This window comes from Gallinula chloropus (assembly GCF_964237585.1).
Source record: "Gallinula chloropus genome assembly, chromosome: 4".
In the NCBI taxonomy this organism is placed as follows: Eukaryota; Metazoa; Chordata; class Aves; order Gruiformes; family Rallidae; genus Gallinula; species Gallinula chloropus.
Genome location: NC_140088.1, coordinates 69,857,390 through 69,875,952, shown reverse-complemented (window position 1 = coordinate 69,875,952; position 18,563 = coordinate 69,857,390). Strand labels below are relative to the sequence as shown.

The window sequence follows — 18,563 nt, the reverse complement described above, 5'->3', positions numbered from 1 at the left end:
TTTTTCGCCGGGGCTTTAAGTGATGTGTGGGCTGTTCTGACCTACACTGATTGTGAAATGAGAAGAAAATCGAACCTAACAGTTAACATTGATCCTCTGTGTTAGGGTTTTGTGTCCCAGTATAAGACAGTTGGTGGGAGGCAAAGCCCTTTGGCAGGGATGGGATTGCACTGCGAATGTGACCAGCCCAGACCATCCCTGTGGCCCCTTCCTCTCCCTGCTCACAGCTCCTAAATAGCAGGAGCCATAGCAGGGATCAGTAGAATTACCCTGTGGCTGGTGGGGCGGGTGGTGCCTAATGCCACGCCGATTGAACCTCGAGGGAAAGGGGGTTAAGCTGGGATAATGCTCCAGCCTCATCCCAGGAGCTGACAGCATCACCTCCGAGCATTCTCGCTTCAGGAGAGCAGGAGCATCTGAAGTTTGCTGTACACCTCAGACCTTACGTGACGGCAGTATGCAGCTTGCTACGTGCTGCCATGTTGCCAGGGCAACCTGCCTATTTGTTCATTTATTTCCAGCTTCAGTTGGATGCATCCTCTGCCCTGCCTTTGCTGGAGTGGTCTGGCACTCAGGCATGCTTTGATGGGCTTCAAATGTATCTTGTGTAGCTAACTATTACTTATATGGGGAAGACATCTTCCATCCCCCTACCCCAAGTCATTAGAGAGAGGTCTGTCTTGGATTTTAGCATTTTAATTGGAGTGTATCTATGCTTCTCCATGCACGGAAATTAAATATTGCACTTGTTTGTGCATTTTATTCTCTTAATGGAAGGGTACGTTATATCAATTTTCTCTAGTGCTACTAGAGCAGTTTAAGCTCCCTTCCCCTCTTTCCCTGATACTTCCATGCCTTTTGGGGGGCTTGTTTGAATGTATCTACCTGTAAATATGGCCTAAGTCTTCCTTTCAATTTTTTCAAAGCATGAATTAGTTGTTCTGGCATGTATGAATAATGTAGCTTGCGGAATGCTTGCACTTTAATGATATCTTTGATCTGCATACAAATTGAACCGCAAATTATAAGAGGCAGCAGAAAATTCATATTAACACTGTCTTGCAGCAGAGATGTCTTCTGAAATGTGGTGTTAAGCAGTTAAGAGATGTTTTACTGTAAAAAGTGACCAGATTTTTTTGTTTGTGTTTTTTTTTTTCTTCTCAGCTGTCCCATTTCCTCCAAGTCACCGACTCACAGCTAAGGAAGTGTTTGATAATGATGGGAAACCCCGTGTGGATATCTTAAAGGCACACCTCATGAAAGAAGGGAGACTGGAAGAGAGCGTTGCTTTGAGAATAATAACAGAGGGAGCTTCAATTCTCCGCCAGGAAAAAAATTTGCTGGACATAGATGCACCGGTCACAGGTTAGTATGAAGTTAACGATAATAAGGAGGGGATGGTTGCTGGTTTGGGACATATTAAGTGTATGTGGCTTCCTAAGAAGCTGAAAGGCAGTTTGGAAATAATGTGTTATCTCCAATACTTGATTCTGTCTTTGCCTGCTACCACTACGGATAATGGAGGCCATCAAGCAACTTGTAAATTAGAGGAAAGGATCATGTCTGCTGAGCCCTCTCTGTTTGTAAAGGCAGACAAAGTTTAGTCTTTAGAAGAAGATTAAAAGAACTTTCTTAAACTTGAAAGTTCCCTGGCCTTTTGCACCAGGTATTAATTCCATAATTTGATAGATGTCATTTACCATAGTAGCGTTGCTCAGACATACAAACAGCACTGGGCTCTGAAGGAACAATGGTGTCAGAGTAAATGAAAATTTTAATTAAATGCTAAGGAAAAATAACAAGTGCAGCAAAAAAAGAAGAAAAAATTTAGCAGAATCCCAGTTTGTGTTGCCTGGGGGATTAATGAATTGTGCTGGTTGCAGAACCCATCCTGCCCTTGACTATCAAACACTACCACCCACTCATTAATCCTCAGGAAATGCCTTATACTTTGAATTTCCTTCTCTAATTGTCTCCTGCCTCCGACTGCATTCTGAACATATGAATGCATTTGCTTGCTCTAATGTGCCTCCTCCCCTGTTTTGTTGTTGTTATCGAATACGAATGCATTTTTGGCAAGAAGTCAATCAGTGTCATAGAAAGTTAGCTGTGGGGCAAAAGAGAACTAATTCTAGTCAGCTTAAACTATGAAACCAAACTATGAAACTTTAAGAAATGCCTTTTGTCATTTCTATTTTTGGAGAACCCTGACAAAAGTAAAAGAAATAGGTTAATTTGCTGCAGAAGAAGGGTTACCAGGCTTTATTATCAATACTGGTATCATTCGCCAACAACTATGTAGAATCATTTTGAGAAAAGCTTCTCTGAAACTGAAAAGCATAATGTCTGGCTTAGAATGATACACAAATTATTGAAGCTTGTAATTTTAAAAATGGAATATAAATAGGGTATTGTAGCTTGACCTGGAGAGGTAATATGTATCATCTTTTATATAATACTTAGCTTGTCATGCTGCTGTGCAATTCTGATGGAAAAAATGTCAATCGTCTTGCAGCTCATGGATGAATAAAGGAAACAGGATGAATAAAAGGATCCCCCAAGTAGCCTGAGAATAAAGTTCTATAGACATTTTTTTCTGACACTTCACAAGAAATGGAAGAAGTCATAGAGGTGCAATACCACTGTCCATAAATGAGTAGCAGAGCAGATGTGCAGAAATTTTACCTCTCTGTGTGAAAGGAAAAAAGAAATTTACCTTTTTGTGTGTGTGATTTGGGTTTTTTTAAATCCCTTGAGAGATGTAGACTGTAGGAGGATGGGTCTGATGTGTTATATCCCAACTGATTTCCTTAAGTCCATGGTTAATGTTCTCTCTTTCTCTTTAATTTTTCTCTTCAAAAAGTATTTCTTAAACGCTTTTGAAGGTATTGGAATCATTCTAAATTTTATTTTGGAGATTAATCTCCTGAAGGCTACCCCATTGTATAATACTGGTATAATTTAAGTCTTTGATTCTTTTTCCGGTGGAGCCTACATCTTGCTTTGTTCCTGCTTTTGAAATTATTCTCACACAGTGATTTGTGATAACTGCACCATTCTTCAGGGTGGTTGGTAGCTACTCTCTTTTAAGCTCACTTAGGACAGCTGGGCTCCTAACGCTTGTTAGCAGGGTAGTTGAGAAGTGCTAATGTTCTGTATGAACAAACATGAAAGCTGGAGTTATTGAAAGTGATCATCAAAAGAAGGAAAAAAAAATTGTGAGGAGGAGGTTGGGAAGTCTTGTGAGGCATGTTGTCAGGCCCACAACAATTTTCTTGGTATGAGTATGACAGCAGGTGACTGGATAAAGAGAATATCAATTGACCAATGATGTGATGGAAATGCAAGGCATACAGGCAATCAAGAAAGAGCTGTGGAATAGAGGAAAGCTTTTTCCAAATCTGTGGAAGAAGAAACAGAACCCCTGATAGAGTGGAGTAGAAAGTGTTATATTTTTTTAGGCAAGGCATGACAGGCGGTCTTGTTGAAGACTGACAGACAGAAATCATTAATATGGGATCCTCTGTGGGAGGTATATTCTGTTTTTAGAAACATATCCCTGTCACTGGTTAATGAGATGATGACCATCAAGAAGAGATATAGAAGACCGTAACTATTGAAATAAGAACTCTGGATTAAGACAGTGATATACTTGATAAATGGCAAAGAACATGCAAATATTTTTCTTAAAGCCTTGTGCAGCCATCCCTCAGTTTGAAATTTCTCTTTTGTTTATTTCAAGGGGTGAGATAATTGCCCTCAGAAAAAATATCAGAGTTCTATTTATAACAAAAATTATGTGAAATACAGTGGGTACATGGAAAACTTGAATCTGGGGGAGAAAATGGTTTGTATAATGGGAGAGAGGTGCAAAGAGCCTTAATGTGGCATGCACAAGACATTTTTTGACATCCATGCATAAAACTTTCTCTATGCCTTTGCTTAGCTGGAAGCACTAATGTGATTGTCCTTTTGAGTTAATACTTTTTTTTTTCAAATTTGGCAAGGTTATAAACCTTCTGAAGTATTTAGCTGTAATTCTCATTGTTTGCTATCTACTTATCTACATGCATGTACGTGTTTGCTACAGTTCATGCTTTCAACCAAGGTGAAGTATTCCTGCAGTGGTTACACAGGGCTGCTGTTCACTGAGTATGAATCTCAATAGAGTCTGAACTGAGAAGAACAAGTCTTCTGCTGTCAGGACTCGTGTTGCATCTGGGAAGTGTTGAGGCAGCTTTGTCTTGACTTGTGAATGTGAGTTTGGAAGGATGGAGGGAATTATGTTTAAAAAAGAGTGAGTGTATTGAGGCAAAGCCTGAAAGGAGGGATAAAAAGTGGTGACAAGGACTGCTCAGCAGGCAACAAAGCAGTGGTTGAGGCAGGCTACTTGAAGACAAGAATATGCGATAGTGGTGAAAAGCTTGGGAGACACATAAGTGGCCAAGAGTCTGAGTCAGAGGTACACAGGATAATTAGGCAGGCAAAGTAGGAAGATGAGCAAGAGGTTGATGGGCAAGGCATCCAGGCTGGAAGGTGAAGGGGCACTTGAGGGGTTGGCCTGGCTGCAGGGTGACAGCCGTTGTACAAGCAGTTACCAGTACAGACCTGTCTCATGACTGGCAGCAGTGAGGGGCTGGCACAAGGACTGTGGCATCATCTAAGTTTCCAGTGTGGGGAAGAAGCAAGCCGGGTACACTGGGCTACCATGATGCTTTCCCATTGCCTGCAGCACCATGGGGAATGTTCAGCCTTCACCTACTGAGGGATGGGCAAGCCAGGGTTCAGGGAACCACCTTCCACAGATTAATTGTTCCTGGCAACTTCATCTGCACTCTCTTCTCTTAGAAGCCTGTGGCCTTCATTTTAGGCTTGTGGGTTTAATGAGGTTGATCTACCACTACACTACAGCTGTTCAGTGTTCAGAGGAGAGATGTCTCTACGGCAGCCTTATTTCCAGTCCTGTTTTATGTTCATAACAGTATGATGACACATGGAGAAACTGGCTCATTTTTAATAGGTTCTTTTTTTTTTTTCTAGAAGGCTAAGGAATATATCTCTGAAGCTCCCTGATGGCAATATTTACTGAAGTCACATTCCAAAGAACAGTTGGGAATGCCAGATTTTTAATTGCCTGTGTAGCTTTATGTGGCCTTATTGTATAGGTTCATTACTATACAGAGTGATTCTGGGCAAGTGACATGCAGTACCCTTTGCACAATGACTGACTAATTGTCTGCTTGTTTTTACGGGCCCTCACTCACAGGCCTGAACTCATCTATTCTTAAGTACCGAACACTCCTAACCACATGCCAAGCAGCTGTCCCTTTGACATGTGCATGGGTAACTTTCTCTGTGCGTGAGTATACATGTATACCCCTGCAGATTATAGAATTACCTATAGAACGGCAAGATCTTTGGGGTGTTTTAATGTGCTATGTCAGAAAACTGATTAGGTAATGCCCTTGATGGCAATGTTGCTTTGCTTGGGTCCAAGTCTGTAGAAAGGACATTTTGGCTCACCTGTGTTTTGAAGATAGTCATTCATACACGTCTCTCTGAAGTGATGAGATATCATACTATGAGTGGTGTTGAAAGTATGTGGAGCAAGCTGATTGTGCTGTCTTCAGAGTAAGGTTTGTGTAAGTTCTGTAACTACAGTATATTTCACAGAAACGAAGAGAACTGGACTTGAAAGTTGCTCACTGCATAAGTATGGTTCATTCTGTCCACTGCATGGAAAAGAGCAGGATGTGACTGTGTAACTAAGAAATTTGTAGCATAATGTATACGCAACAGAGGTTGTGCTTGAAACCCTAATTCTGTAACATCCTAAATATGGACTTCTTTTTTTGCCAATCTTTGTGGTGTTCACTTGAATTACTAGGTGTATGATTTATCAACATTAATGGGCCTCTGTTCACTGGTCCTTCTCAAAGCAATGAAACCTGTAGTTATGAAACACAACAAATTGTTGTTTTCCAACATCTGTAAAAATTACCAGCTACAAGAGGAGCTACAAGAACCCAAAGGTCATATTGCAGAATTTGATTTCAACAGCAGAGTAGCTGATGACAGCAGCCAATTCCAGCTTTGCAGCTAGATCTAATTTTGAAGTTGGTTCTGGTTTGAGTAGAGTAGGTTGTGCTAGATGAACTCGTCACCTTAACTTTTCTATGATTTTAATTTACACCTCCTTAAATGACATACTTAACTATAAGAGTAGACCTAGAACCCTTAAATGTTATGTTTGGTCTAATACCTATCATTTTTTTTTGCTTTTACGTTTCGGTTTGTTTCTTGAGGATCTTGTTAGATTTACAGATACTGAATGAAAATAACATATCTTTTGCACATACGACTTCACAAGTGAATAAGCTTGTAAGGGATGTATGTTGGGGTTTTTAAGGTAAGTCTTTTTTCTCCTGATGATACCTATTTTAAAAGTAATTAGCAAGAGTTTCCTCTAGGAACTAGGAATGCAAAAGCCTAAGTTGTGCATGATTGTAAGTCTGTGCTTTTTGTGCATATGGTACTTGCGTATAACAAACAAATTACTCAGGCAGCTGTCTGCCTAGAGAAGTCCTCTGTTCTTTTTACATCTGTGCCACCACTGGCACTAGCAATGACAACAGTTTCTGGCCATGCGCAAGCACCAGGGGCAGCATCTGTCAGTCCCTCATTTAAAAACATGGAAAACAAGCAAAACAAGCATGCTCTTGTTCTAAACCTTCACATCGTTCATTAAGAAGCCCTGACTATGCTACCCTGTGTTCAAAGCTTCCTGAAATGCCAGGTGCATGTAGCTTGGTATGGGAAGATAAGTGAGCACCAGAGGAACACAGACTAAGAGTTCATTATTGTGATGTAGAAACTTTACAAAAGTTGAGTGCACCTTTCAGCAAGTTTGCTGTTGACACCAAGCTGTGATGAGGAGTTGGGAGTCTTGGTGGATTGGAACCTTAACAGGATGTGGCAATGTGCATTTACAACCCAGAAAGCCAACCATGTCCTGAGCTGCATCAAAGCCAGTGTGACCAGCAGATCAAGGGAGGTGATGCTGCCCCTCTGCTGTGCTCTCATGAGATCCCACCTGGTGTACTGTGTCTAGCTCTGGGGTCCCTAACATTAGAAGGACATGGAGCTGTTGGAGCAGGGCCAGAGAAGGGCCATGAAGATGATCCAAGGGCTGGAGAAGTTCTGCTATGAAGGCAGGCTGAGGGAGTGAGGGTTGTTCAGTCTGCAGACAAGAAGGCTCTGCAGAGATCTTACTGTGGCCTTCCAGTACATAAAGAGGGCCTGCAGAAAGCTTGGAGAGGGACTGTTGGTAAGGGCATGATAGTGATCAGAGAAGTGGTAATGGCTTTAAGATGACGGAGAGCAGATTTAGATTAGGTGCTAGGAAGTATTTATGAAGAGGGTTGTGAGGTGCTGGCACAGGCTTTCCAGAGAAGCTGAGGCTGCCCTTCCCTGTCAGTGTTCAAGGCCAGATTGGAATGGGGCTTTGGGCAACCTGGTCTGGTGGAGGGTATCCGTGTCCATGGTAGGGGGATTGGGCTAGGTAGTCTTTGAGGTCCCTTCCAACTCAAACCATTTTGTGAGTCCATGAACAATTCAGTAACTGGTGACCTTGAGGTGCATTATAGATCTGTAACAACTATAGAGTCTTCCTGCTAGCGTGTGCTATTACGATGTTTGAGGCTTCCAGATACTCTGGTATTTCCTCATGTTCCACATACATTTTTCCTTTACCATTGTCTTTCACTTTCTAGCATAAAATATTAGTAAGTTGCTAGTGCTGTGCAAGTTAAAACTTCGTAAACAGTGAGAATTTCTAACTAAAGTGATGAATGCTAAGGCAAGTAAATAAGAGTATTTACCCCTACGTTATAGTAAAAAGGCGATAATGTTTAAAATGTCATCAAACTATAGCACACATGTAAATAACTTGATGCAACTGGAGAGTGAAACTAAAATCTATCTTCCTTATTTTTACTTTTTGAAACAGTTTAAGATAGAATTCCAGCATGCAAAAATACCATGATTGCTTCTGAGAGGCCTACAAGTCTGTAAGATCTATCAGTATTAACAGAACATCAAAGTTTGTCTGAAATTAATATTTAATTGGAAGCAATTTTAGTTAAAAACATCTCTATTTCACACTTAAGTAATTTAATTTATACTCTAAACCCGATGTACTATAATTACTGTGGAGGAAACTATTGAATTTCCAGGATACTTCTATAACTAAAATATGTACTTATGTATAGTGAAATAAGCCTTTACATGATCACATTGTAAAATTTTGTCCTGAGTGACAGTGACTGGTGTCTTCAGACTCCTGAGTCTAAAAGCTTTAATGCTGGTTTGAAGTTTAGATGCCTGCAGCTTTTTCACCACAATGCAAAGTTACCTTTAAAAAGTATCTTTAATGTTGTTTGTGATACTAAAAATGATGGGCCCTGCCCTTCAAACAGGCTGCTGGTTGTAGTATGAGACTTCTTTCTGTATCTCAGCCAAGTATTTTTCAGTTATGAGTAACTTCTTTAGCGGCTTTAACTCTATAGCTGGTCATTCTGAGCAGATGCTGGTATTTTGTTCCTTCTAGTCTTAAAATGTGTTAGAGTCCCAAGTGTTCTGGTATGATTACATTAGCTTGAGTTTCTGGGTTATACTGATATACATGCCCAGTAACACTGAAGAACTGGACACATTGAGCAAATTATTCCCACTCTCAGAATAAATTCCTTGTGGTTAATTCTCCTTCATCCAAAAATTAACTTTGGCTACAGTGAGGTAAATGGCAGTTTGAAATAAACTTTGACTCGTTTCTTTCATAAATTATTTCCCTTTATATATCACTGTTGAGTAGGTTATTAAAGTACAGAGAACCTGCATGTTAAACTCCTGTTAAAAATAATTTATGATATAAAGGTACTGTTGGACAGCTAAAGTAAACTTGATTGGATCCTTTAATTGGATTGCTGATTAAAACTGACACTGCTGCAGCTATCTGGCATGCTTTATTGAGAACTCATAAGACATCATAAGACATCACTAGTGGCTTCAAAACTAGGACTTCCAAGGAAAAAGATGTAAGGCTGTATGTATTCAATACTTTTTTCATTTGTTCCTTCCATAAATGCTTCTGTCAGTTCTAGATATGGATTGAAATAGGCCTGCCTGCATCCTTGGGAGAACAAAGTGATTGCATCTTGTATCTTAATTGAGCTGCTTCATATATTAGCATCTGACGTTTTGTCAGACCTGATGTTTTCTAGTAGTAGCTGCTTCAGTCTATCATTATTGTCAAGATGCTGCATTCCATATTCTGTACAACGCCCTCGCTTGTTCTTATAAATAATCCATCACCAGTTAACTTTGGTGCAAAAATCACAGTCGAGTAAGTGAAATTGTGGTATCTGAGATGCCCTTTGGAAATGGAGCTCAATTTGGTGCTGTGAAATGGAGTACCAAATATGTATTGAGTTTCAGCACAGAAATTGCATTGATTAAAAAATAACCGCCAGCACAAATACAAACCCAGCTGATTGCAAATACCAGAGTCTTTGGGACTTTGTTCTTACCGTCTTTTATTTAGCGTGTGGGTGCCGCTTCATCATGTGAATACTGATGGCACAATACAGCATGTTGGCATTACTTCTTGGGCTATTCCAAGAAGACACAGTACCTTACAGCAATGGTGTTTTTTATTGCAGCATCTCAAGGGTTTTTCTGAAGCTTGTAAATCAGGATTTTTTTATTTGCTTTGCAATTATGTAGTCAGTGGCACAACTTGAGCTAAAACTGGGTAGTTCTGGGTCTTTGACATTTGGATTCCGTTTTGAAAATAACCATGATGTTTGCACTGTGTAGCACTCATTACGAAGAAAGAGATCCTTTGTTCTTACCTCTTGTGTTCTCTTAGCTTTGTCTAGTTATTCCTCCTTTTGATTCTGGCCTCAGGTTAACTTAACTCAGTCTCGGGTCCTGGTTTATATTGGCAAGGGGTATGGGAATACAGTGGGATCACTGCTGAAATTGCAGCCACCCACATTCCTTCCTCCCCTGTTTGGGATGGAGGAACTACTGAAGTGAGACCTAGAAGGGGTCAGAGGGAAATTCCAGCATATTTGCCTCCCCCCCCCACCCCTCATCCCCCAGCAAAACAAAAATCTACCAGTGAAGCACAATACTGGCATTACCCACTTTGTGTGTTGTGTTTGAGAGAGAAACAAGAGAGGATCATGATTTATATGTACATGAGACTGGAGGTGAGATTAATTCTGTCTTAATCACACCGTACCTGCAATAGCTGTAGTGTAGACATCAAGCAAGGAGCAGCTATGGGAGGGATGAAAAGGAGCTGGAGGAGTCTGAGGGGGACAGAGGCAAACAGTGTTTTGTGTCAGCAGATCATTGCCATTTAGAGGTATCATTGCATTCATCTGGTTTGGGATTGGTTTTGCAGATGTGTGTCCCTGTTTTTTAGAGTCTGGTTGTGCCTTTGGAGTGAACACTGGCTGTCTCTTGCCTTCAGCTGTGCTTTTTGTTTGTGTGTCTAATCTTTCACCAAACCCTGACTGTGAGCAGTGGTGAGTGAAAAGGAGATAACTACCAGGTTCCTGCTTAAGAGATACTGTAAATATTACCTGTCACCACCTAGGAAGAGCGTAACTCCGAGAGTATTAGAAGCTGGAAATGATGCTTCTGGAAAGACGTTATTCTGGGATGGGTTCTTCTACATCTTCCTGTCTGTAGATGCTTTTTCATTGGCATTTTAATTATTCTAAAAAATACTGTTAGAGCTGAGACCAACTACTTTATCTATTTGGTTTTCTGCAGTTTGTTTAGATAAAACATTTGTAGAATACTTTCCAAGTATATATAATATCCTCTGAAGATTTTGCCTTTCCAAATGAAAAAAATCTGCTATAGTTCAAAACATTTTAATTAATTTAAATCTCATTTTAAAATTGTCTTTAAACTCTATAAAATCCATGCTTTCTAAATAAATGCATCAATTGTAAAGATTAATTGTGCTGAACAGAAGCCTATTTTCAATCTGCGGCTGATTTTGGAAAATCTTGGTTAAGTGTCATAGGGGATAGTGGCAATAGTGGATGTGACTTGTACTGATAGTGTGTCAAGCCATGTTTTCTTCATTATGTGTCCCTTTTAGGGCATCAAATCATTTAATGATGTTTCAAATGGGTGCAGCCTCAAGAATGGCTGTGTTGTCTTTTGCTTCTCTCTTAGGTTTGGGCATCTAAATCTAATTGAAATTCATGTATCAATACCACTTGGGACACTTAATTACTTCCTGAGAAGCTATTCTTGATAAATGAGGAGGATCTTGCTCCTCGTCCTCTGATGAAGATTCAGCAAGGATTAGATTTTCAGTAGTAATCTATGTCATTTCATTGTTCCCTTTATTGCATAAGTAATCTCTTGAGCTCAGCAGTTGCCTTGAACCTTGTGGATCGCTTGATGTAAGTCAGTGTTGTTCTTTTCAGTGAGGTTTTTTGGATGTAGCTATGTCATTCTCTTAAAGCAGGCAACACAAGGGCACAATGTCAGTGGATTAAGGTTCAATTTAAAAGTCTGTGACTAAGACTCAAAACCAGTCTTTTGATGCTCAGCACAAGGGAAAGTACTGTGGAGAATCCTTCTGGTTCATTAGATGTATCAGCATCATCGTTTTCAGATGTTACTTCTGAAAGCTGCCATGTGGAGTATTTGACAGCCACTCTTCTTCCAGATCTATCTCTACAATAAATTCTACACTTAGAAGCAGACAACACCACAAAAGGATTGCTTTAATCAAAATAGGTTTAATTCAGAAATGAATATGAACTGCTTCTGGAAGTTTACCACAGGTGGTCATAGTTGGACCTCAGTTTGGGGTTGGAATAGACCTCAAAAGATCATCTAGTCCAATCTCTTCTGCCTTCAGCCAGAAAAAAATACGTTATTTTAATAAATATGGAGATAAAATTGTCAGCCGTTTCATATTTATTCTTTATTAACTTGTACTAATAACAATTGAGCATCGTTTTGAATCTATAAGCTCAAAAAATAAAAAAACCCCACACTACATCTTTCAGCTCACTCTTCACACATGTTCTATGTTTGGTTCCCTCCGTACATAAAGCCTAAGAGCTTCAGGGTGACAGTGTGGGCTGGGGCATTGCTGGTGGCCATAGAAGTCAATCCTGTGACTTCAGCCTTTGGCAAAGTGGCAGTGCAAGAACACTTCCATTTTCTTTCTGCTTGGCTTAATTTCTGTCGTGGGCAATTGTCGGAGTTGTCCAGAACAATAAATTATGAAAGCTAATGTTGCTTCTTTGTTCCACTTCATTTCCTTTGGCTCTTGTCAGACTTAAGAGGGAAGAAGCTTGCCTCAGTGCAGATATACAATTGAAGATAAAGAGAAGTAGACCTAAGAACTGTGAGATATGCCTACATACCTATATAACTAGGTTGTATTTTTTGCCTAAACAATCTCAAAAACTCCAGTTGAAAGGGCAAAATTCCTTTGAGGAACTCATTTTTAGATTCTGAACAAATAAGAAAGTATGTAACTCTAAACTTCAGTTAAGTATTAAAGCATATGAAAGGTGATAGCAATTGGACCAAAATTTTACTCAAATGAGACTAGCGTGTTAAGTCAGTGTTGAAGTGAGACTAGGTTGCTCTCTAAGTGCAATAAAGCAATCACTGTTAAGGATTTGAGGGTGGTTCATTTATTCTACTTGTTATTTTGAGGATCGATTGCAGCAAGTTAAAAATAGGTTTGTAGTCTACTGATTCTCTTAGAATTACTTCTGAAGCAGTAATTGGGTTTTGGGTTTGTTTTAGTTTTATTAAGGTACTTTATCAGGAGATAACTTGCTCATTATAGTGGAAAAACTTAATTTCCAAACACACATAGAGGTTATTTATGGCCAAACCCACCTCTTTATACAGAGGGCCAACTTGAAATGTTACTAAATCCTGTGTAAATCATTAGTCTTTATTTGGAAATCCAGTGGCATTGCATCTAGATGTTATTGCAAAATTAGAGAAATGGCATTAAGATGTGAGGAGAGGACACCAAGCATTGTGCAAAACAGTTCCATGGCTCCATGAATCCTTCTTGAGGGAACAAATGTATCCTCAGCTGGTTATTTCAGCTACACAAAATGACTTTCAGATCATTTAGGTGTCCAGAAGTGCTTCTGCTTTTTGTAGAACTAAGGCTTGAAACTTCAGACTATGAAGACTATCAAATGCATCATCTCCTACTGAAGGCATCAGGTTTTTGTAAACAACTCCTTGAAGATGCCATCTGGTGGCATGTGTTTGGTATGTCTGTCCCCTTCCTGACGTACATCAAGGACATATATTCTTTAATAGGAAAGAGAGAAAGAATAGCCATTATCGTACAGCCTGAGCACAACCATCTCCAGTTGTTGCTGTAGGCAGGCACCAGAAGACTACCACAAGTGTGGGAGAGAAGCATAAACTATTCATGTCAGTCAACCTTTTAATCTAAAGTCTGATTTTCTTTTTCTAAGTAAGCATTTGGGAAACATTTCAGGTTGGCTTGCAGGGGGAGGCAGTGAAAAATAAACTGGATTTTTGCTGAATTGAGGTGATAATGAAATTAATATCTGCCACCTTTGGATGCAGATTTTTATGGCAAAAGGAAAATTCTTTTTTATTGCATAAGCAAAAATTGGAAGATTTAAAATTAGCTGTTAAGACCTTTCTCTGCGTGTGTTCTACAGGGCTGTATATTTTTTAATCTGTAAGACTATCAGGAATATTAATATAATATTCCATATTTTTATATAAAGCCTTTTTCTTGAGAAGGGCTTTTAAGGTCTAACATTAATTGAATTGGGTAAACGTTAAAATTTTGCAGCAATAGCAGTTATTCACTGTGCTATTGAAACTAAATTACTCACTTAAGCTAGTTTAAACAAAATCAAAGCATTAGTCTGCCAAAAGATATCTATCTTCTCTTACATTTGCAGGCTCTTTGGCTCTTATTTCATCACACACTTTCCCTAGGCATCAGTGACTTATTCTCCAAACTACAGCTTTTTTGTCAGCACAGGGTTTCATTCAATAATGAATATAATGTTATTTTTGTTATGTTGTTCCTACATTAAGCCCTTTCCCTAAAATCACAGAGTAATTTAGGTTAGCTGGTACCTTTGGAAGCCACATGGTCCTGCTCCTCGTTGAAAGCAGGACCAGCTTCAAAGATAGGTCAGGGCTAAATTCGGCTGCTTCTTTTCTCAACTAATCCTTCTTCTTCCTTCCAACGCGTGCACATTCCTCCTTCCCTCTTACCGCCATGTTTCTGAACAGACCTCCTGCTGTTTCAGCTGATAGTGAGGGATGTTAACTCCTCACAAAAGCCATCCTATTCTTCCAGCATCAAGACTATCCCATTTAATGTCTGTTGTGCTACAAGAACCCCAGTGATGCATTTGAGCTCAGACCATTTCATGATAAGCCTCTAAAATGCTTCTTTGACTCTTCACATGAGGAAGACCACATGCAGTTCCTTTCCCCACCTTTTTTTTTTCCCCCTTGGTGCTTTTATTCTTGAAAAATTTGGCCTTGGAAGAGTTGTTGTCTAAACATGGAGTTGTCTGTTTTTCTGAAGACCAACTCCTTTCAAATGTGCTTCCTGGGACAGACAGTGTTGACGTTTGAGCTATCATTAATAGTTATTACTCTGCAGTGTGTGAGTGATGATTACTCCCCATTAATCTTACTGTAGTGTGTGGAGGAGAGCATGGTGTTCACAGAGGCAGTTATAAGAGCCTGCAGCTGTCTCATCCGTATCTTCCTGGACCGCCTACCAAAGTCTGTCTTGGGACTCAAAGTATTGCTTGTGTGGGACTTTGAATAAGAGTGATACTGAAGAGGATCCATCCACCTGATGTGTCGATGTCCTAACCGTGAAACCTTGGCTTCAGTGGTAGATAACTTTTAAGATACTATTTTTGTGTCCTGCAGAACATGTGCCAACTTGCTAAAAACCCCAACTGGTACCTTTATTCCATTCTGAGGTGGTTCATCTCTCTTCAGACTTTTGAAAATTAAGTGTTTGGCTAAAGCCCTGTTAGTATTTTGGGTATAGGAGTATAAAAAAAAAGGACCTCTCAAAAGTATCTATCTACAAGGAGAGAAGGGGAAAAGTTATTTTGATGAGGACATATTTGCAGTTGTAAGAAACTAACTCCTATTGACAAAAATGTAGAAAATATAGATGCTAATGGTTAGATTTTTTTATTTGGTGTCTGTTCTGCTGTGGTTTCCTTTTTTTCCCTGTGAATAGAAATCTTTTACAGTAAATAAGTATCAATATCTAGAGAGTATACCGTATGTGATCTCAAAGCACAATTGTTGCAGCTGATAAATGTGCTGTGTGGTGCTGGCTCAGTTGCGAGCTCTGGTGTATTTGCATGCATACAGGGAATCATGTAATTAACCACATTAAACTGAATAACACACAGCCTCCCCATTGTTCCTCTTTATGGGTGTAATTAGATGCTGAGAGAACTATAGCAGGAAATAGGAACAGTTTCCTCCTGCCACCCCTCAAACAAGTTTTCAGTTCCAATTAAAATAAATTACATTTTCAACCAGAAGAGATTACTCACATGATACCTATGTCATTTAGAAACAGGCACAGAAAGTCTGCTGTAAAGGTAAATATTAGAAATGAGAAAGTGGGGGAGAATAATTTGGAACGCCAAACCAATTGGAATTCAAAAGCTGATTCTGCAGATTGCTCAGTTACACTCCAATGAGAAATTTCTACTAGAAGCTAAGTAACAGAGACAGCATTCTCAAAAGATCTTGGGTGCTAGAGATTTCTTTAGTTAAACTACATGATGTGCTATGATGCTTTGACTGAGGAGTTGGGGTTTTTTGTAGTTTTTTGGTTTTTTTGTTTTAAAGAACTTTTATCTTCTTGAAGTAGTCTTGTCATATATGACACATTCTGCCCAACACCCTCCTATTTTGATCCATCAGATGTTCCAAGAGTGCATCATTTCCTGCACTACTATAGCAATAAGACTTAAAGTAAGAGAAGAAACCCCTTCATTGTGATGCAGTTAGCTGGAAGGATAGGATGATGATGATGTTACTGTTCTTAATGCTGAAACACCATGTGTTTAATGTCACAAATAAAACAGTTCTTTGGTTTTGGAAGTGTCAATAAGAAATCGGAAGCAAAACTACGTAGTGAAAATCATGTGAAAAAGGAAAAGCCTAGTCTTTCAGGCTTTGATGAAGTTTAAAAGTAAGATTATGTTTGTATTCTTAATTAACTCCTTAGTAAATATTGTCCAGGATAACTTTTAAATCTCTTAATAACTACTATGACAAATGATGGCTGACCTTGTTTAACTTAGAAAAACTTATGCTACATTACAGGAAAAAATGCTGTCTCCTGTCCTTTCCTTAAGTATTGTGGCTGTTTAAGGTGACTTAAATATAATTGTGATGGAACACGTAATTAGCATAGTAATATCACTGCTTTCTGTGCTTGGAAAATCTTCATTTCAGTGGCTTCTTTATTTGGGTCTGTATGGTACCGGCTATATACATTACTTCAATAGGCTGATCAAACCATGAAGAGGATGTGGTCTGGGGGAGATTCTCTGATTAAACAGAAGGGAGTAGGTATATTTTTAAAATATTGCATAGGCATATATTTTCCAGTAGTTTATTTTACAGATGCAGTCAAGCTGTGTGAGTGTGTTTAGTGCAGGTGGCTTTTGACAATACCAGTGCCTCATGGTCTTTTATGCTTACCACTCCTTGCTTGCTGCTTCTCCACTGCATAAATATGCTTTTGAAGCCATTTCTGCAATACATATCTTTCAGTAGTGTTTGATACATCTTGCAGGAGAGAGAGCTCCATCCTCTAAAAAATAACTCGCGATCTGCATCCTGACAAGTAGAGTATTTCAAAGGTTATTTCTGATACACCAAGTATCTTGATTTAAGATACAGAAGTTTTAATGTAACCCAGTTTTTGGATAGAAGAAGCAGGGAGTTGGAGAAAGTAACTGATTCATCCACGGTTGTTACACTGTGGTTTAGAGCAACCTCACCTTTCTATGAGTTTTCAGAATAGCTTGTTTTGCGAAGTTTAGTATAAAGATGATAATGTAGTTCTTGACTGAAAACCTGAGCTACTTTTGCAAAATTTGATAGCAGTTCATGTCTCTGCAATTGTGTGGTAAACTTTGAAGTAAAAGCATTGCGATGACAATTCAATTGGAAAATTAACTACACAATATGGAAGATAGCTCATTCTCCTCCCACTTCTTCCCCATCCTTTCATCTACAAAAATAGTGTAATTCCTGGCAATCTTCTTATTTTCTCTGCAATTTTTCAGTGTCCTTGATGATATTGGAAAAAGTACAAGTCTTAATTGCTTCCTTTTTTGAGATATATGAAGAGATTGCTCTTCATACTACCTTTTTAATATGTGCTGTTGCTTTTTTGGGTTTAAAGTTAAAATGCTGAGACAGTTTTGTAAAATTGGCTGTAATAGTATATGCAGCTCATTACATAAGGAATTTAGAGCATGTTCTTGTACTGTCACTGCTGTTAGTTTGCCAGCCGCATAACTGCAGATACACTTTGGTCTGATGCAATCACAGGATTGTTATAACAACTCCATTATACACGTGGCTGGTTGAAGAGAGCAGAACAAGGAGCAGAGCTGGGCATCTAGGTCCCCCTGTGGAAGTGACCCTTCACTCCAGTGTGGCTGTTGACCTCTCAAACAGCGTTTGCAGTCAGCTTGGCTGGCTGTTCTGCAGCAGCAGCCTGACCTGCCCGTTGGCTGTCCTGTTGCCCTGGACTCGGCACCTCCCCTGCACCCATTTTCAGCTGTTCCAGCATGCGAAGTCCACCGAAATGTGATCTGGCAAAAATTCCATAATTAAATACAGTGCCTGGCTTTTTGCAAGTTTAGTATGCTGGACCAGTTCATTTTGCTCAAGGATGTCTGAGACCAGGAGCCAGAGCAACGGGGACTGCAGTGGCCAAGAGCATGAATAGCTGAGACTGCCATGAACCCTCAGGCTGAAATTACATTTGCTTATTAGGGAAGCTGATGGTACTCTGTCATTTCTTTGAACATTGTCCTGAATGCTTGGGAGAGAATAAATACCAGTATCTGGTAAAGTCAGATGTGTAATCTGGGCATGTTTAATATGCATAGCCAAAGTACATAATGCTTTTTTCATTTTCTTTTGGTATGGTATTTAATTTATAGGAGAAATGCAACATTTCTTGAAAGGTAATTTGCAATTGTCCTTATTGCTACTGCATGGAAAATCTGATATTTTTCTGAGTATCGTAGAATAATCCTAGACTCAGTATTTGAGTCATCCTGTGTCAAATGAGCTGTGATGCTTTTTTATTCAAGAAATTCAGTACAGCGTGACACTTACTTGCTATGATTTCTCTCTGGTAAATATACCTAAATTATACTTGTGAAATTTGCTCAAAACATGAAAAGGTTGTATTTGTT

The 18,563-nt window shown here is 39.3% G+C and overlaps 1 protein-coding gene across 5 annotated transcripts in view; it reads left to right on the top strand.

The window, feature by feature from the left end:
• The window catches only part of PPP3CA (protein phosphatase 3 catalytic subunit alpha), a 191,561-nt gene that overhangs the window by 78,491 nt on the left and 94,507 nt on the right, over positions 1 to 18,563 (top strand). For all 5 annotated transcript variants that reach the window (XM_084264027.1, XM_084264025.1, XM_084264024.1 and 2 more), the window contains exon 2: positions 1,165 to 1,365. In XM_084264027.1, the coding sequence (XP_084120153.1) occupies positions 1,165 to 1,365 (201 nt within the window). The remainder of the gene's footprint in view (positions 1 to 1,164; positions 1,366 to 18,563) is intronic.